The sequence below is a fragment of the Beta vulgaris genome, chromosome 7 (assembly GCF_026745355.1).
Source record: "Beta vulgaris subsp. vulgaris cultivar EL10 chromosome 7, EL10.2, whole genome shotgun sequence".
In the NCBI taxonomy this organism is placed as follows: domain Eukaryota; kingdom Viridiplantae; phylum Streptophyta; class Magnoliopsida; order Caryophyllales; family Amaranthaceae; genus Beta; species Beta vulgaris.
The window spans coordinates 58,803,822-58,817,795 of NC_079208.1; the positions used below are offsets into that span (position 1 = coordinate 58,803,822).

A 13,974-nucleotide genomic window follows, 5' to 3' on the forward strand; every position below is an offset into this window, starting at 1 on the left:
CTAAATTTAAGTTTTGTTAAAAGGTACCAAATACATTAATTTTGGCGAGAAAGTCAAATTTCCTCTAACTTGCTTAATTACTGATATTCAATTGCTTCTATTACATTCATTTTCCTCTAACTTCCCCACTGTCAATATGTGGCTCACTCGCGAGTTCCTACAAAGTCAAAGGCTAGAAATTTGACTTTCTCGCTGGTAATTGTGTTTTTGTTACCTTTTTTAACAAAATTTAAATTTAGATTGGTATATCCGTAAAAAAAAAAAATCAGTGAGGTATATACCCACAAAATATCCTATTACCACGATATCTTCCCACAAAAAAACTCTAAAATTTAAGCTTCACATGAAATTAATTTGGAAACAAATAAACACAACTCTTTATTTTACCTGAAAATGCCACTCCATTTTCTGATTGGGGAACATAAAAAACTTACTAATTATAAGAGAGGGCCGGTTCGTCTGAAGTGTTTTTTCTTTCTCTCTCCTCCCTCCATCTCTCTCTCTCTCTCTCTCAAATCGGCGAATTCGAAAAAACAGGAAGAAAAGCGAAGAAAGTAAGAGAGAGAAGAGAAAGAGGAGATCGCAAAACCAAGTGTTGTCATCATCTGAGATTTGTGTGGGAAAATTAAGCTTTTTTTCGAGTGTTAATTTCATCAAAGCTTTTTTTTTCCTCTTACTTTGGTATCAAACATAACTTCTCTCTCTAAAATAGCTTTTTTTTTTCTCTTTCATAAACCACATTTTTTTTGATTTTTCATGCCCGATCCATGCTTAACCTAAGTTTATCTGTCGCATTTTGTCTTTGATCTAGTTAATTTCCTTCGCCTTTCTCTTGTTTTTGTTTAATTTTATTCGATTTGATTATGATGTTGTTGATTTTTGCGGATTTTGAATGCAGGAAAATATCTGTGTGAAAATTTTTAGGTTTTTTTTGGAGGTGTTTGATTAATGGCTGCTCCACCTGCGAGAGCTCGCGCTGATTATGATTATCTTATCAAACTTCTTTTGATAGGCGATAGTGGTATGTATTTCGTATGGTTAATTGAAATGCGGTATTGTTTTTATAATTTAGATCTTTTGGCTCATTTTTGTATGCAATTGAATTCGTTGATTCGTGATTTTTGTGACATTTTGCTTATTTGCATGGATCTGGTGTGCGATTGCGGTAAATGTGTGATTATAAGCGCGAAATCTTGTTGATATAAAAGTAGATATTCATGATTTTTGATAGTCATGTAATGAATAATTGTTTGAGGTTGAAGCAGCTGAAATTGGAGTAGTTTATGATAGAATCAATGTTCTACGTTCGATCTGGAGATGGTTGATTATCTATTGTGATGGTTTCTCTTTGTTTCGTCGAGTAATTCATCTATATTTTTTCTTCTTCACAGAATGTTTTTGACTGTATATTATAGTTTCCTTCGGAAACACCTAGTCACTATTGTTTTTATGTGCAAATGGTTGATTCAAAGTCTTATAACTCAGAACTTTTGCTCAGTATACTCCAATTGGTCTGTGGCGCTTGCATTTCATATGTGAAGGAGGATGTCTAAGTCGTTATCAAATGCTTTTTGCCTTAACTATTCCTGACAGACCATCTCAATCATCTCATCATTTATGTTGAGACATTGCAAAGTCTTACAACTTATGCTTTTCACGATATCTTTCATGTTTTTGCTCAAATCATCTTCCTTGAATATTCGAATGTTCATTTGGATGTACTAAACTACTAATTACTTCCTTTGTATCTTTATACTTGCAATCAAGCTCCTAGGGACGTAGTTTTAGTAGGGTGATAGTCAAGGTAAATGGAAAACTTCATTAAAATAATTTGAACAACAGTAAGAGGAAGAAATGCATTATTAAATGTTTAAATAAATGTCCGTTTATCATGTCTATCATCCTCTTAAAACTGCGTGCGAAGGAAATTGATAGCTAGTATTCTGAAACAAAGGAAGTGTGTTTTGACTTTTGAGTTAGTTAATTTTGTGTCTTAAGGATAATCAATATGTATATATGTCTAAAATTTAGTCTTATTCAAGCATACAATGTGGACGATGCTCAGGTCCTCGGAGTGTCTTATGTCTCATCTCATGTTTTATTGATTTGCCGTTTGTAACATTACCAGAGTGGCTGCCTATTTCATGAGCTTTGTGGCTTTATTGTGTTTAATCACACAAGGTTCATTGGATATGAAGGGTTTTTGTCCTCTACTCTAGGCAAAAGACTCCATCTCTTGCATTTGCATTTCTTTGTTTCTCTTAGAACCTCACTGTGACTTTTTTGGATATCATTTTTTCCTATGAAAAGACTGCAATGAACTAATATAAGGGAGGGGGTATTTTAGTAAATAGCTTTATATCGAAAGTAGCTTGAAGAAGAAGATAGTGAAGGAGATAGTTTGTTAGGGTAAAAGCTTTATAAATAGAGCGTATTAGGGAGAGAGAAAATTGGACTGGGGTTTTTGCATCTTGTTGCAAAGTTTTACTCCCTTCCCTTTTTTCGAACCTACGGGGGTTCGGCACGCTTTTTAATAAGTGTGATAAGCAGGAAGCAAGATATTGGTGGTGAATTTGGTCTCATATTGGAGAAAAAGTAGGGAGGAAAACTTTTCATTTGAAGAAATAGAGGAAACATTTAGCCATTTAGGGATGTCCAAATAAAGAAAATGATAAAGGGTTACTTGAATCTATTGCCTTTTAAGCAAACCTATTAAAATGATTTAGTAACTTCATGTATGCAGTCTTTACAGAGACGAAATGGACTACATATGTACTTTCTCCGTTCCTTTTCTATTGCAATAATAGTGGGTTTGGGCACGGTTTTTAAGGAAGTGAAAAAGGTGGATAGTTTAGCATAAAGGTATCCCTTTAATTAACTAGAGTAGGAGAGAGAAATAAATCCTTGATAAAGTAAAAGCCACTTTATGAGGCAAAATGTAATGATAGTTTTAGTAAGATGAAGTAAGGACAATATTGTCAACTAAAGTTGCTTCTTTAACCAAAAGTGAAATTGTTGCAATAGCTGTGAAACTACCCAATGTGCTGATTGTTGCAATAGAAAAAGAACGGGGAAGTATTAGTTTTCAATACTCAACAGTCCGCATTCTATGATAGTCTTAATTGCCATAGCTTAATACTGAATATCCGTTCTTTTATAATTTTATATTCTGCTTGGCATTACTTACAATGCAGCTGTATGGGTGGAGAAACCCCTTGCTCTGTTACTTTTTTCACAGTTGAACTGCTTTCAGTTTTGTACGACAAGAATTTCTTAACTTTTTAGAATTACAAATGTGGATTCACCATGCCAACTGCCTTTGCAGGTGTGGGTAAGAGTTGCCTTCTCCTGCGGTTCTCTGATGGTTCCTTCACAACGAGTTTCATCACCACCATTGGGTAGGTTTAGTACTTTGGTTCACCGCTCATGAAACAAATATTTCAGATATGGCAAGCACACTGACCTTTTGTGCTACCCCCAAGTCTGTAATAATGTACCTCTTTGTGCAGTATCGATTTTAAGATTCGGACCATAGAGCTTGATGGCAAGCGGATTAAACTGCAGATATGGGATACTGCTGGTCAGGAACGGTTCAGGACTATTACAACGGGTATGTTTTGAGTGTTTCACATATAAGATTATCTTTTATGTCTGTGCTCGTAACATAGCATGCCAATCTTTTGTTGGCCAAGTTTTCATTCATGTAAACTGCAAGTGGTTTACCATCTTATTATTATTTCAGCTATAGATGTAGGATTGTCTGGAATGTGCTAGGCTTTCTATGTTTGGTTCTTCCCTATCTGTATGTAGAGATTACTTCCTCTGTCCCATAATTTCCTCTTCAAAGAGAATGTCAGTAATAATGCTAAAAGTTTGTCTGTGAATTCTCTTTAAGATTTAGGAAAAACATTATGATGGAATTTTTTGAATTCTTTTTTGTTTGTATTTTTTAACTGAGAAGATAATATTGGGAACAGAGGGAGTAACCGTTTTCTGATTATTCTCGCGGCTGTATGTATCTCAAAATTATTTCAAGTTATGCCCTTTTAGTTTAACCTTTTGCTACTGTCGTTTCAGCATATTATCGTGGAGCCATGGGTATTCTGCTGGTGTATGATGTTACTGATGAGTCGTCATTCAACAGTAATTCTCTTTCCTTGCCTTGCGAAGTTACGTTATTAAGAACGAGACCTTGAGTCTCTCTAATCTCTGCTTCTGGCCGTGTTTAATGCTGTGGATCATCTGTTGAGAAATCACTATCCATGATACTGGTTGTTGCTATTACAGTATTGTTATTGGCTTAGTTTAATTTTTCTGGAGGTGTAGGTGGATGGTTATGTAATTCAACAGTAATTCTCTTTCCTTGCCTTTCGAAGTTATGTTATTAAGAACGAGACCTTAGTCTCTCTTATCTCTGCTTCTGGGCCGTGTTTAATGCTGTGGATCATCTGTTGAGAAATCACTGTCCATGTTACTGGTTGTTGCTGTTACAGTATTGTTGTTGGCTTAGTTCAATTTTTCTGGAGGTCTAGGTGGATGGTTATGTACTATTTGGTTTTAGGCTCAGTCATTTGACTAGAGATGAACTTCTTGCATTTGGTATTTCAGCATTGCTTTTGTTTTTTTTTTCAGATATCAGAAATTGGATACGCAACATTGAGCAGCATGCTTCTGATAATGTGAACAAGATTCTGGTAGGGAACAAGGCTGACATGGATGAGAGTAAAAGGGTAAGCAACTTGCATAGTCCACTTCAGTTTTGAATGCTTGGTCTACAGAGTAGGCCTTCCATGATCCCATAGATTTATGAATGTTCGTTTTACCTTTCTTCAGGCTGTGCCTACGGCTAAAGGACAAGCTCTAGCTGATGAGTACGGGATTAAATTCTTCGAAACTGTGAGTGAATTCCCCCGGATGTGCTTGCTTAGTATTGTATCCTGGTATATTTAGTTGAGTTTTTGAACGAGTATTGTGATCTCTGTAGAGTGCAAAAACAAACTTAAATGTGGAGGAGGTTTTCTTTTCCATAGCAAGAGACATTAAGCAAAGGCTTGCAGATTCTGATACAAGGCAAGAGGTAGTATCTCTGATCCTACAGCATTTTCTTTTTCCTTAAATTTCATTGCTGGTTGTTTATAAGTATATATGATGTTATTTGCAGGCTCAACCATCAATTACAATTAAACCAGCCGACCAATCAGGGAATCAAGCAGCAGCTAAATCAGCTTGCTGCGGTTCTTAAGGAACCGGCAGTTAACTGGACCAGGCGATCTGGCGGTTATGTGTGCAAAACAGATAAATCTGATTGTGATGACAATGTGATGGATGCTTGTAATATTTGTTACCATCATTGTTTCCTTAAATCTGCTTTAGTGTGCGAAAGATAGTTTCTTATTAACTAGTTATTTGTTCTAGTGGCATACTCTTTTCATTTAATTGTCTAATTAAATCTTGTTTAAGCCATACAAAGCAACAAGTAAATGATAGCTAGGGACTGTGGGTGTAAGCAGACGTTCAGAACAGCGATGGTCTGGAATCCGGTCCAAACTTTCCAATTGCTTCGTTGAAGTCCAACGTAAAAATTTACTTGCTCCATATGTCAAAGCTATTAAATACTTCTTCTGCACTATTCAAGTACAGGAGAAAGGTTTTGGCTACGAAAAGTAGAGATCAATAGATATAGTTCATCTAAGAATCTTGCCTCTTACATAGCATTTTTCTCTCAAAAAGAATGGTTCATAGGATTTTTTTCTGACTCCTATCGCGCAGAATCCGAAACTTTCCACCACTCCGACTTGGTAGCTTGCGAGCTGGGACCTCCCTTTCTCCTAGCTACTTCAAGCTAACTTTGATGAGTAGGTCAAACTATTATTTGAGCAACACTAAATCTCTCATTGCAATTTGCCAAATCTTTGTTTGACAGGAGCTATTTCCTTCGCTTGAGAAAAATGAATTCGTAAAATGCAAATATAAGTGGACAATCTTCGGGTCATCAACTCCTCTTTTAGAAGTCACAACTCGCATTATCAAAGTTTCTTGTGTGACCTTACCACGTGTATTGAATTTACCGTGGATTACCTACTTATATCCAATTTTGAATGTGTGTTTTTCACCTTAAAAAATAAGTTTCAAGTATGATAAGTTCATATGAAATCAGGTTTGATCAGATTTAACACAACACTTAAATTTCAATAAAGATCACTCAGGTCTACTAAGTTTAGTTCAAATAAATTTAGGTATTTTCATGCGAAAAATACGCACCTGATAAAGTCGATCCTGAATAAGAATCCTGACGCTATGGCGCGGGAGGGCAGAATTTTGAATTTAAATCGGAATAGTGTTAGGAAAATGACCCATCCCCTAATTATTGCATTAACCTTATGATGGAGGACTGTAATAACTTTTTTAAGTAGCTGCTGTACTTTGTTATGCCAACTTAACCAAAAAAAAAAAAAAAAAAACTTCCAACTCTATTTACCCGTCTTATCTTTTTTGAAGTAAAATTCTCGATTACGGGCTAATAATTATCCAAATATGAAGTGAAAACTGGAATAACAGTGAGGAGAAGAGTATTTCATCAACTAAAAAAGACATCACCATTAAAATTAGTCCAAACAAATTAAATTTTATCCAATTTCATGTCGCTTTTATCTATTGCATATTCTTATCATGTTAACGAACAATTCGTTTTGAATTTTTGATGCACATCATTCAGAGATGATGCATATTCCTATATCTTCCTTAGTTGTTTCAGCTCCACTCAATGTAGTCTACCCCAACCCAGTTCAAAGCCTAGATAAATGCTCATCAATGGCGGAACTCAAGCAACTTCACTCCCAAATCATTCGTCTTGGCCTCTCATCCGACAACGATATAATGGGAAGAGCTATCAAATTTTGTGCCTTCTCTAAATGCAGTGATTTGGTTTATGCACACCAGATGTTCGATAAAATGCCTCACCCAGATGCTTTTATATACAACACCCTCATTAGGGGTTATTTGCAATGTCAATTGGTTAGGGAATGCTTTATATTGTACTTGCAAATGTTGCAGGATTCTGTTATGCCCAACAATTTCACGTTCCCTTCTCTTATTAGAGCTTGCTGCATTGATAATTGGGTTGAGAAAGGCAGGCAAATTCATGCCCATGTTGTAAAAATGGGGTTTTTAGATGATAAATTTTCTCAGAACAATCTACTTTACATGTATGTGAGTTTTGGGTGTTTGGAGGAAGCTCGTCGGGTTTTCGATAAGATGCCACAAAGAGATGTTGTTTCTTGGACTACCTTGATTAGTGGGTATTCTCAATTGGGTCTTGTAAATGATGCTTATGAGGTTTTTAAGTCAATGCCTAATAGGAATTCTGCTGCTTGGAATGCAATGATAGCTGCATATGTTCAGAATGATCGTTTCCACGAGGCGTTTGCTTTGTTCAATGAAATGAGGATGGGAAATGTAGAGTTGGATAGGTATGTGGTAGCTAGTATGCTATCTGCTTGTACAAAGTTGGGAGCTCTGGATCAAGGAGAGTGGATACATGGATATATCAGGAAGAATGGAATAGAGATGGACACAAAACTCGCAACCACAGTTATTGACATGTATTGCAAATGTGGGTGCTTGGAAAAGGCTTTTGAAGTTTTCAATGGTTTGCCTTCTAAGGGGATCTCTACATGGAACTGCATGATTGGTGGATTAGCAATTCATGGAAGAGGAAAAGCTGCTATAGAGCTTTTCAAGGATATGGAGAGAGAGACGGTTGCACCTGATAACATCACTTTCTTGAATGTGCTTAGTGCTTGTGCTCATGCGGGGTTGGTTGAGACAGGCCGTCATTACTTCAAGCATATGACTGAAGTCCATAGACTCGAACCAAGAATGGAACATTACGGATGCATGGTTGATTTATTAGGTAGAGCAGGACTGCTGGAAGAGGCCAGAAAGCTTGTTGAAGAAGAAATGCCCATGGAAGCTGATGCTGGGGTGTTGGGCGCCCTTGTTGGAGCTTGTAAGATCCATGGAGACATCAATCTAGGAGAAAATTTCGGGAAGAGATTAATTGAATTGGACCCTAATAACAGTGGCCGATATGTTCTACTGGCGAATCTCTATGCAACTGCAGGCAAATGGAATGATGTTGCGAATATCAGGAAGCTAATGAATGATAGAAAGGTGAAAAAGGCTCCTGGTTTTTCAGTGATCGAAATGGAAGGCGTTGTTAGTGAATTTATTGCAGGAGGCAGGGCCCATCCTGAAAGCAGGAAGATTTATGCCAAGCTTGATGAGATGCTGGAAAGCATAAAATGCCTTGGATATGTTCCAGATAAAGACGGGTTAATTCAAGATATTGATGAGGAAGAAAAGGAGAATCCTTCGAACTATCACAGTGAAAAGCTTGCCATTGCATTTGGGCTATTGAAGACCAAGGCAGGACAAACCATTCGCATCTCAAAGAACTTGAGAGTTTGTAGAGATTGTCACCAAGCAAGTAAACTCATTTCCAAGGCTTTTGATCGCGAAATTATAGTGAGAGATAGGAATCGTTTTCACCATTTCAGGAATGGTGAATGCTCTTGCAATGATTTCTGGTGAGATGTGGATTCTATAGATGCAAACAGATGTAGCTTGTGAATAGCTCACCTGTACATATCGCTTTTAGTACTTAACCAGCATATACCATGAGGACTATGTCTTTCCCTCTGTCTCATAGCTTTTGATTCACAGCCTTATTGAAAATTCTGATTTTTTTGTTTAGTTCTGAGAATTATTTATGCAGTGCTTGATGCTAAGTACAGTGAAGTTTATGGGTAGAAAAACCCCTAGCTCTATTACTGTTCTTTTTTAATCGTTGAACTGCTGTTGATTGTCTATGAGAAGAGTCTTCTTTTAGTGTTACAAGTGCAGTTTCACCGTGAACACTGCATTTCTAAGTGAGTCAGTGTTGCCTCCTCCTGCGATTCACTAGTGGTTTAGTACTTTGGTTTATGGATAGATCAACGCGTGATGCTTTGACCTTTAAGAATTTTTACTTACCCCTGAGATTACAATAATGTGCTTTCTTCTGCTAATTAATTTTCAAGATTTGGACCATAAAGCTTGATGGCGAACGGATTAAGCTGCATATATGGGGTACTCCTGGTCAGGTAACGCTCAGGATCAATCATAATGGGTGATTGCCCGTGCTTCACTTTTGTAGTGTTGTGCATTCTTGGGAACTACTGATTAGCATGAAATAATTTTGTTGAACAGGCTCATTTATGTAAACTGCTCAAATGCTAGTGGTGACTTTTAGCACCTTTTTAGATACTTCTATTAATTGGGTTTGTATGGAATCTAAGTTTGGTATTTTATGTGTATATGTGATGAAATGTAAAATTTCATTTGATTTCTGATATATCTCATGGTATTAGATATGTAAAAATAATTTCTAATATGTCAGCATATTATGACAGAACCCAGGGTATTCTGCTGATTTACGATGTAACTCATGAGTCATTGATAAACCCTTGATTTCCTCTTATCCTCGTTTTCTGCTGGTGTACGATGTTTCCTGCACCTCTGAAGTTTCAGTCTTTCGATTAACTTATGGCTTGAGAAATCACTGTCCAGTGTCCATTGACAATAGTTTTAAGAGGTGCAGGTGCATCTTTGTGTACTATGTACCTTTTGTTTTTATTCATTGCTTTTGACTAGAGATAAACTACTTCTACTTTAGATTTTAAGGCCTTTTTCAGATGTTAGAAGCTGGTGGGCGAGTAGGCAACAATGAGCAGCATGCTTCTGAGTTCTGACAACATGAACAAGATATTGGCATGAACGGGAGTAAGAAGAGGGCAAGAAATGTTAGGCTTCTAAAGTACCAACTTTCTTTATTCTGTCAAATGAAGGTGGCTCGGACTGGCATTTTCTCATGTCCGCCTTGCCTTAGGCCCGTTTAACATCGACCCACCCACCTTCCCCTGTCCTGTCAAAACAGGTTTACTGATGATGAGTGATGAGTATTGTATATTTGTATTTAGTTCTTAAGTTGTCTTTCATATGCATGCTTATAATTGTTACCTCGTATAATATGATCGTTTTCATTATTGTAGAGGGCAAAGACGAATCTACATGTGGAGGAGGTTTCTTTCCCACATACCGGGACACACAACCTTGCTGATTCTGATGCAAGGCAAAAGGTAGATTCTGAATTTTGCAGCATTTTCTGCTTCCTAAGATATTCATTATTGTTGGTGCAAAATTGACTACTGACACTGTATAAACTTATTTTTTCTGGCAGACTATGCGCATAGAGTTTACTTTCCTTTTTTTCCCTGACTTTTCTTCCTAGTTCCGATCACTGAAATTGAGCTTTCTAACAGTTAGGACATCGGAGAATAACGTAAGAGAGGCGGATCTATGTGGGGACTTGGGTGGCACGTGCCCCACCAAAAATATAAAAATTTTATTTTTCTAAGTCTGACCGTATTTATTTGCATAAAATAAATTTCGCATCCTTTTATATTACAAATTGAGCTCTGCTCCAATGGTTAATGAGTCCGCGCAAGTTTAAAATTATGTTACTCATAGTCCCGTTTTTGGATCTGTACTCTCGCAACAACTTCTTTTTTTTTTTGACAAAGGGAACCAACAAAGAAAACTAAGACATTTAGGATGTGAATTGCAAACAAGTTCTAACACACACTTGCGCAGTATCATGCACTTGCTGAACTTGTTGACGATTCACCCTTAAAAGAAAACACCAATAAAAAGATGCAGCCTTAAGTTTAATGTCCCGTATAGTCCAATAGATCGATGAAGGGACATTCCTAGGATATTTCAGGGCCATTATAAGGTTAGTGCAGTCGGTAAAAAAGGATATGCGTTGCAAACCATGCGAATGATCCCAAATGAGAGTGTTAAGGAACGCTTGACTTTCAGCATGAAGATCCGATGAAGCCAACCATAAGTACCGTTGCCATTCTCCAACTGTGTTGAGGAAGAAGGTGTATGAACTACCCACAGTACACCCTAATACCCCATCACTCTTGTCTTCTTTTTCCATGCAGCATCAAATAGGATTATATGTTGAGGAGAACCCAAGTGATTTAATCCAAGATGAACCCCCAAAAACCCAGGTGGTGAATCCATGGCCTGTTGCGGTGGGTGAAGAAAGCGAAGACTATTAAAATATGGAAAGATTGCAAGCTGGTTATTTATTTCAACAAAGTCTCGTAGAAGTTGGGAAATCAAGAAACTTCTGGATTAACCTGACGAAAGAGACGTTCGTTTCGATGCAACCATATGCTCCAGAGATTCCAAATAAAATATTTTATTTTTGAACCTTTTAAACCATCCGCAACAACTTCTTTAATGTTTGTCTTTTCATCTTTTAGACGCTGCATGCCTGCATCATAAGTTTTCTTTTTTCTTTTTCTTTTTGTTACTCTTCCTCTTTTTAGTTTTAGTTTTTTCTTTCACTTCATTATTAAAGTTGTCATCTCTTATAATTTTATAATTTTATTGTCAAAGTTGTCATCTCTTATAATTTTATATCAAATCCTAAATTTGTAACTATAATTTTTTAAAAAACAAGTCTCGCTTCTTTTACAAAAAATTGCGGCATTTGATTTTGTAAGCTATTTATATACATCTCTTGGTAAAGATATTTGAAATGATAGTAAGACTCTATATAGAGACAAATACTATTATCTAAAATGCGTCGGATTTGTCTCAATATATGACATTAAATATATATCACTTCGTATAAATTTTTGTACAAATAATTAATATCAATGGTTTAAGCTGCAGGTTGGAGATGTGAAAATATAAATGTTACTTTTATTGGTTAAAAAATAAAAGGAACGTTAAAATGACAATTTCAAATGGTTTTCCAAAATAGTACCCACCAAATTGAAAATGCTAAATCCGCCCCGTACACAAGCCGAGCCGTCGAGGACGTGAGACAGGCTTAGGTTCAAACCTTTAAAGTTGGGTCTGTATTCATGCCAAAACTTAGGTAACAAGCAAGCTGCGTTGGGTTTTCAATTTGATCAAGTTTCGACGAATCGAGTTTGAGCTATTCACTAGTGGACACACTATATGGATTAGAATTCTAGTAGTAATATCCATAGGCGTTCCTAAATTCCTAATGCTAGTAGTAATAGGATTTATAATAGGATTTGGATTTAGTTTCATAATATCATTATAACTCTTGTATATATATATATAAGTTTGCTGGAGATCAATTTGAACAGTCAGATTTACCAAATATTTGTGCTATTGTGGTCTAAACCATTAATTGCAAGAGAATTACAGAGTATTGTTGAGAGAAAATAAAACTATTTAACATTGATGGATATTCGTATTTTGTATGATATATTGCTCGAAATTTTGCTGGAATTAGAACATATTCATCAACAAAACAACGAGCAAGAACTACTGATGTCGAGGTTTCATGAGTTAGTTGATGAACCTCTTCAATCTGATAATTCTTCATACTTCTCCTACAATGTAAGTTACTACACATATAGTATATTTTTACCCTATATATTTCTCTAATCTCTAATGCATAATATTTGTTTGTTCATATATTTGATCACGTATAACCAAAAAAAATTGTAAAACTGGTAGACATAGAGTATATCAGATTATGACAAGATCTTAGGTAATACTAATAATTATAGTCAAACCTTGTAGTAAATTTTTCTTAGATGTTGTTTATTCACTACTTCCTCCGTTCCAAAATACAGTTTTTGTTTCTATTTTGGAGTCAATTTTACAAACTTTGACTAAATATTCTCGTTAGCGTATAGACTAAAAATACTCATGTGAGGTCTTGTTAGATTCGTCTCAATGTGTACATTCATTATATCAACTTTTTATAATTTTTGCTAATATGAAATAAAAGATACCGTAAATCAAAGGTACGTCTGGAAGACTGTGCAAAAAGAAATCGAATATCATATTTTGGAATGGAGGGAGTAATTAACATCATAATTTATATGTTTTTTTTGTTCTTAGGTACTTATCATAGAGGCTTTTCCAAACCCCAAAAAACTCAAGGATGAGTCTTCTTCTGAGAATGTTGTGAATCAAGAAGGTGTAAGGCAACATGAGTCTTCTTCTGAGGATGTTGTGAATGAAGAAGGTGTAATGCAAGATGATCAAAGTTTGGACTTTCGTCAATATCAACTTTTCCCTAATGGAAGTTTGGATGTGCATCAATATCAACTTTTTCCTTCTAATTAAGTGAATGTATGTCTGAATGTTTAGTATTTACAACATATTGTAGTGACTGTCAAAAATTTAGTATTTGTTAATCATATTCTAATGTTCAATACAACGATTTATTAAATATTTTTATTTTATTTTATTGAGACTCTTGTTTAGGTTTGTTCTATTCAACTTATTTTGTCTTATCTTATCTTATTTTTTTCTGAAATGAGTGGAGATAAGTTAACAAAACATCTTATTTTATCTTATCGATCTTATCTGATCTTATAAAATCTTATATAAGTTAAAATAAATTGAACAGAACAAACCCTTAATGTCACACATTCATGAATACCCTTAATGTCACACATTCGTGAATAGAGATTTCCGTTTGAACTTGTGTCCATATGATTTTTTCTCGATAGTATTACAAAATTTTTTTATACAAAATTGTTTTAAGGGCTCGTTTGGTTGAAATTGGAAAGTATAATTCCTTATGAATTTGCATTGCCCATTAATTGTTATTTCCTAAGAAGTGCATTTCTTTGTTTGGTTGAACATGGGAAATTTTATTTCTGATGAGAAGTTCCACTTACCTAGGGGGGGGGGGCCTAGGTAAGTTATTTCCTCCATTTTGTAGGAAATAGAACTTCCTAGCAAGTGGAAGTTCTATTTCCCATGTTTTTGCCAACCAAGCAACAACACATATATTTACTTCATAGGAATTCTAATTTCCCATGCATTTGAAGGTTAACCAAACAAGCTCTTAATGTGTTTTTC

General features: G+C 35.6%; 2 protein-coding genes across 6 annotated transcripts; both read left to right on the forward strand.

The window, feature by feature from the left end:
* The first annotated feature begins 461 nt into the window (after positions 1-461).
* On the forward strand, positions 462-5,461 carry LOC104900163 (ras-related protein RAB1BV). Of its 3 annotated transcripts, none has more exon segments than NM_001303069.1 (9): positions 522-681; positions 899-1,021; positions 3,326-3,398; positions 3,510-3,610; positions 4,078-4,143; positions 4,633-4,730; positions 4,834-4,896; positions 4,985-5,077; positions 5,162-5,461. In NM_001303069.1, coding segments are annotated over 8 exon segments (648 nt in total). In that variant the 5' UTR covers positions 522-681; positions 899-948; the 3' UTR covers positions 5,243-5,461.
* A 109-nt stretch (positions 5,462-5,570) lies between these two features.
* LOC104900164 (pentatricopeptide repeat-containing protein At5g66520) lies at positions 5,571-13,370 on the forward strand. 3 transcript variants are annotated; one of them, XM_010687525.4, is made up of 4 exons: positions 5,571-9,143; positions 9,735-9,976; positions 10,092-10,178; positions 13,003-13,370. In XM_010687525.4, the coding sequence occupies exon 1, from the start codon at positions 6,718-6,720 to the stop codon at positions 8,590-8,592; it is 1,875 nt and encodes a 624-aa protein (XP_010685827.1). In that variant the 5' UTR covers positions 5,571-6,717; the 3' UTR covers positions 8,593-9,143; positions 9,735-9,976; positions 10,092-10,178; positions 13,003-13,370. The 3 variants fall into 3 exon arrangements, with proteins under 3 accessions (XP_010685827.1, XP_048490137.1, XP_048490138.1); XM_048634180.2 differs by having other exon boundaries at positions 5,571-9,976; XM_048634181.2 differs by having other exon boundaries at positions 5,571-9,842.
* The last annotated feature ends 604 nt before the right edge of the window (positions 13,371-13,974 follow it).

Bases quoted from the DNA above. Each gene is read 5' to 3' on its own strand.
- LOC104900163 (XM_010687524.4), top strand. From the start codon at position 949: ATGGCTGCTCCACCTGCGAGAGCTCGCGCTGATTATGATTATCTTATC. The intron at 4,731-4,833 runs GTAAGCAACTTG...ACCTTTCTTCAG, and splicing joins ACATGGATGAGAGTAAAAGG to GCTGTGCCTACGGCTAAAGG. The intron at 5,078-5,161 runs GTAGTATCTCTG...TGTTATTTGCAG, and splicing joins ATTCTGATACAAGGCAAGAG to GCTCAACCATCAATTACAAT.
- LOC104900164 (XM_048634180.2), top strand. From the start codon at position 6,718: ATGATGCATATTCCTATATCTTCCTTAGTTGTTTCAGCTCCACTCAAT.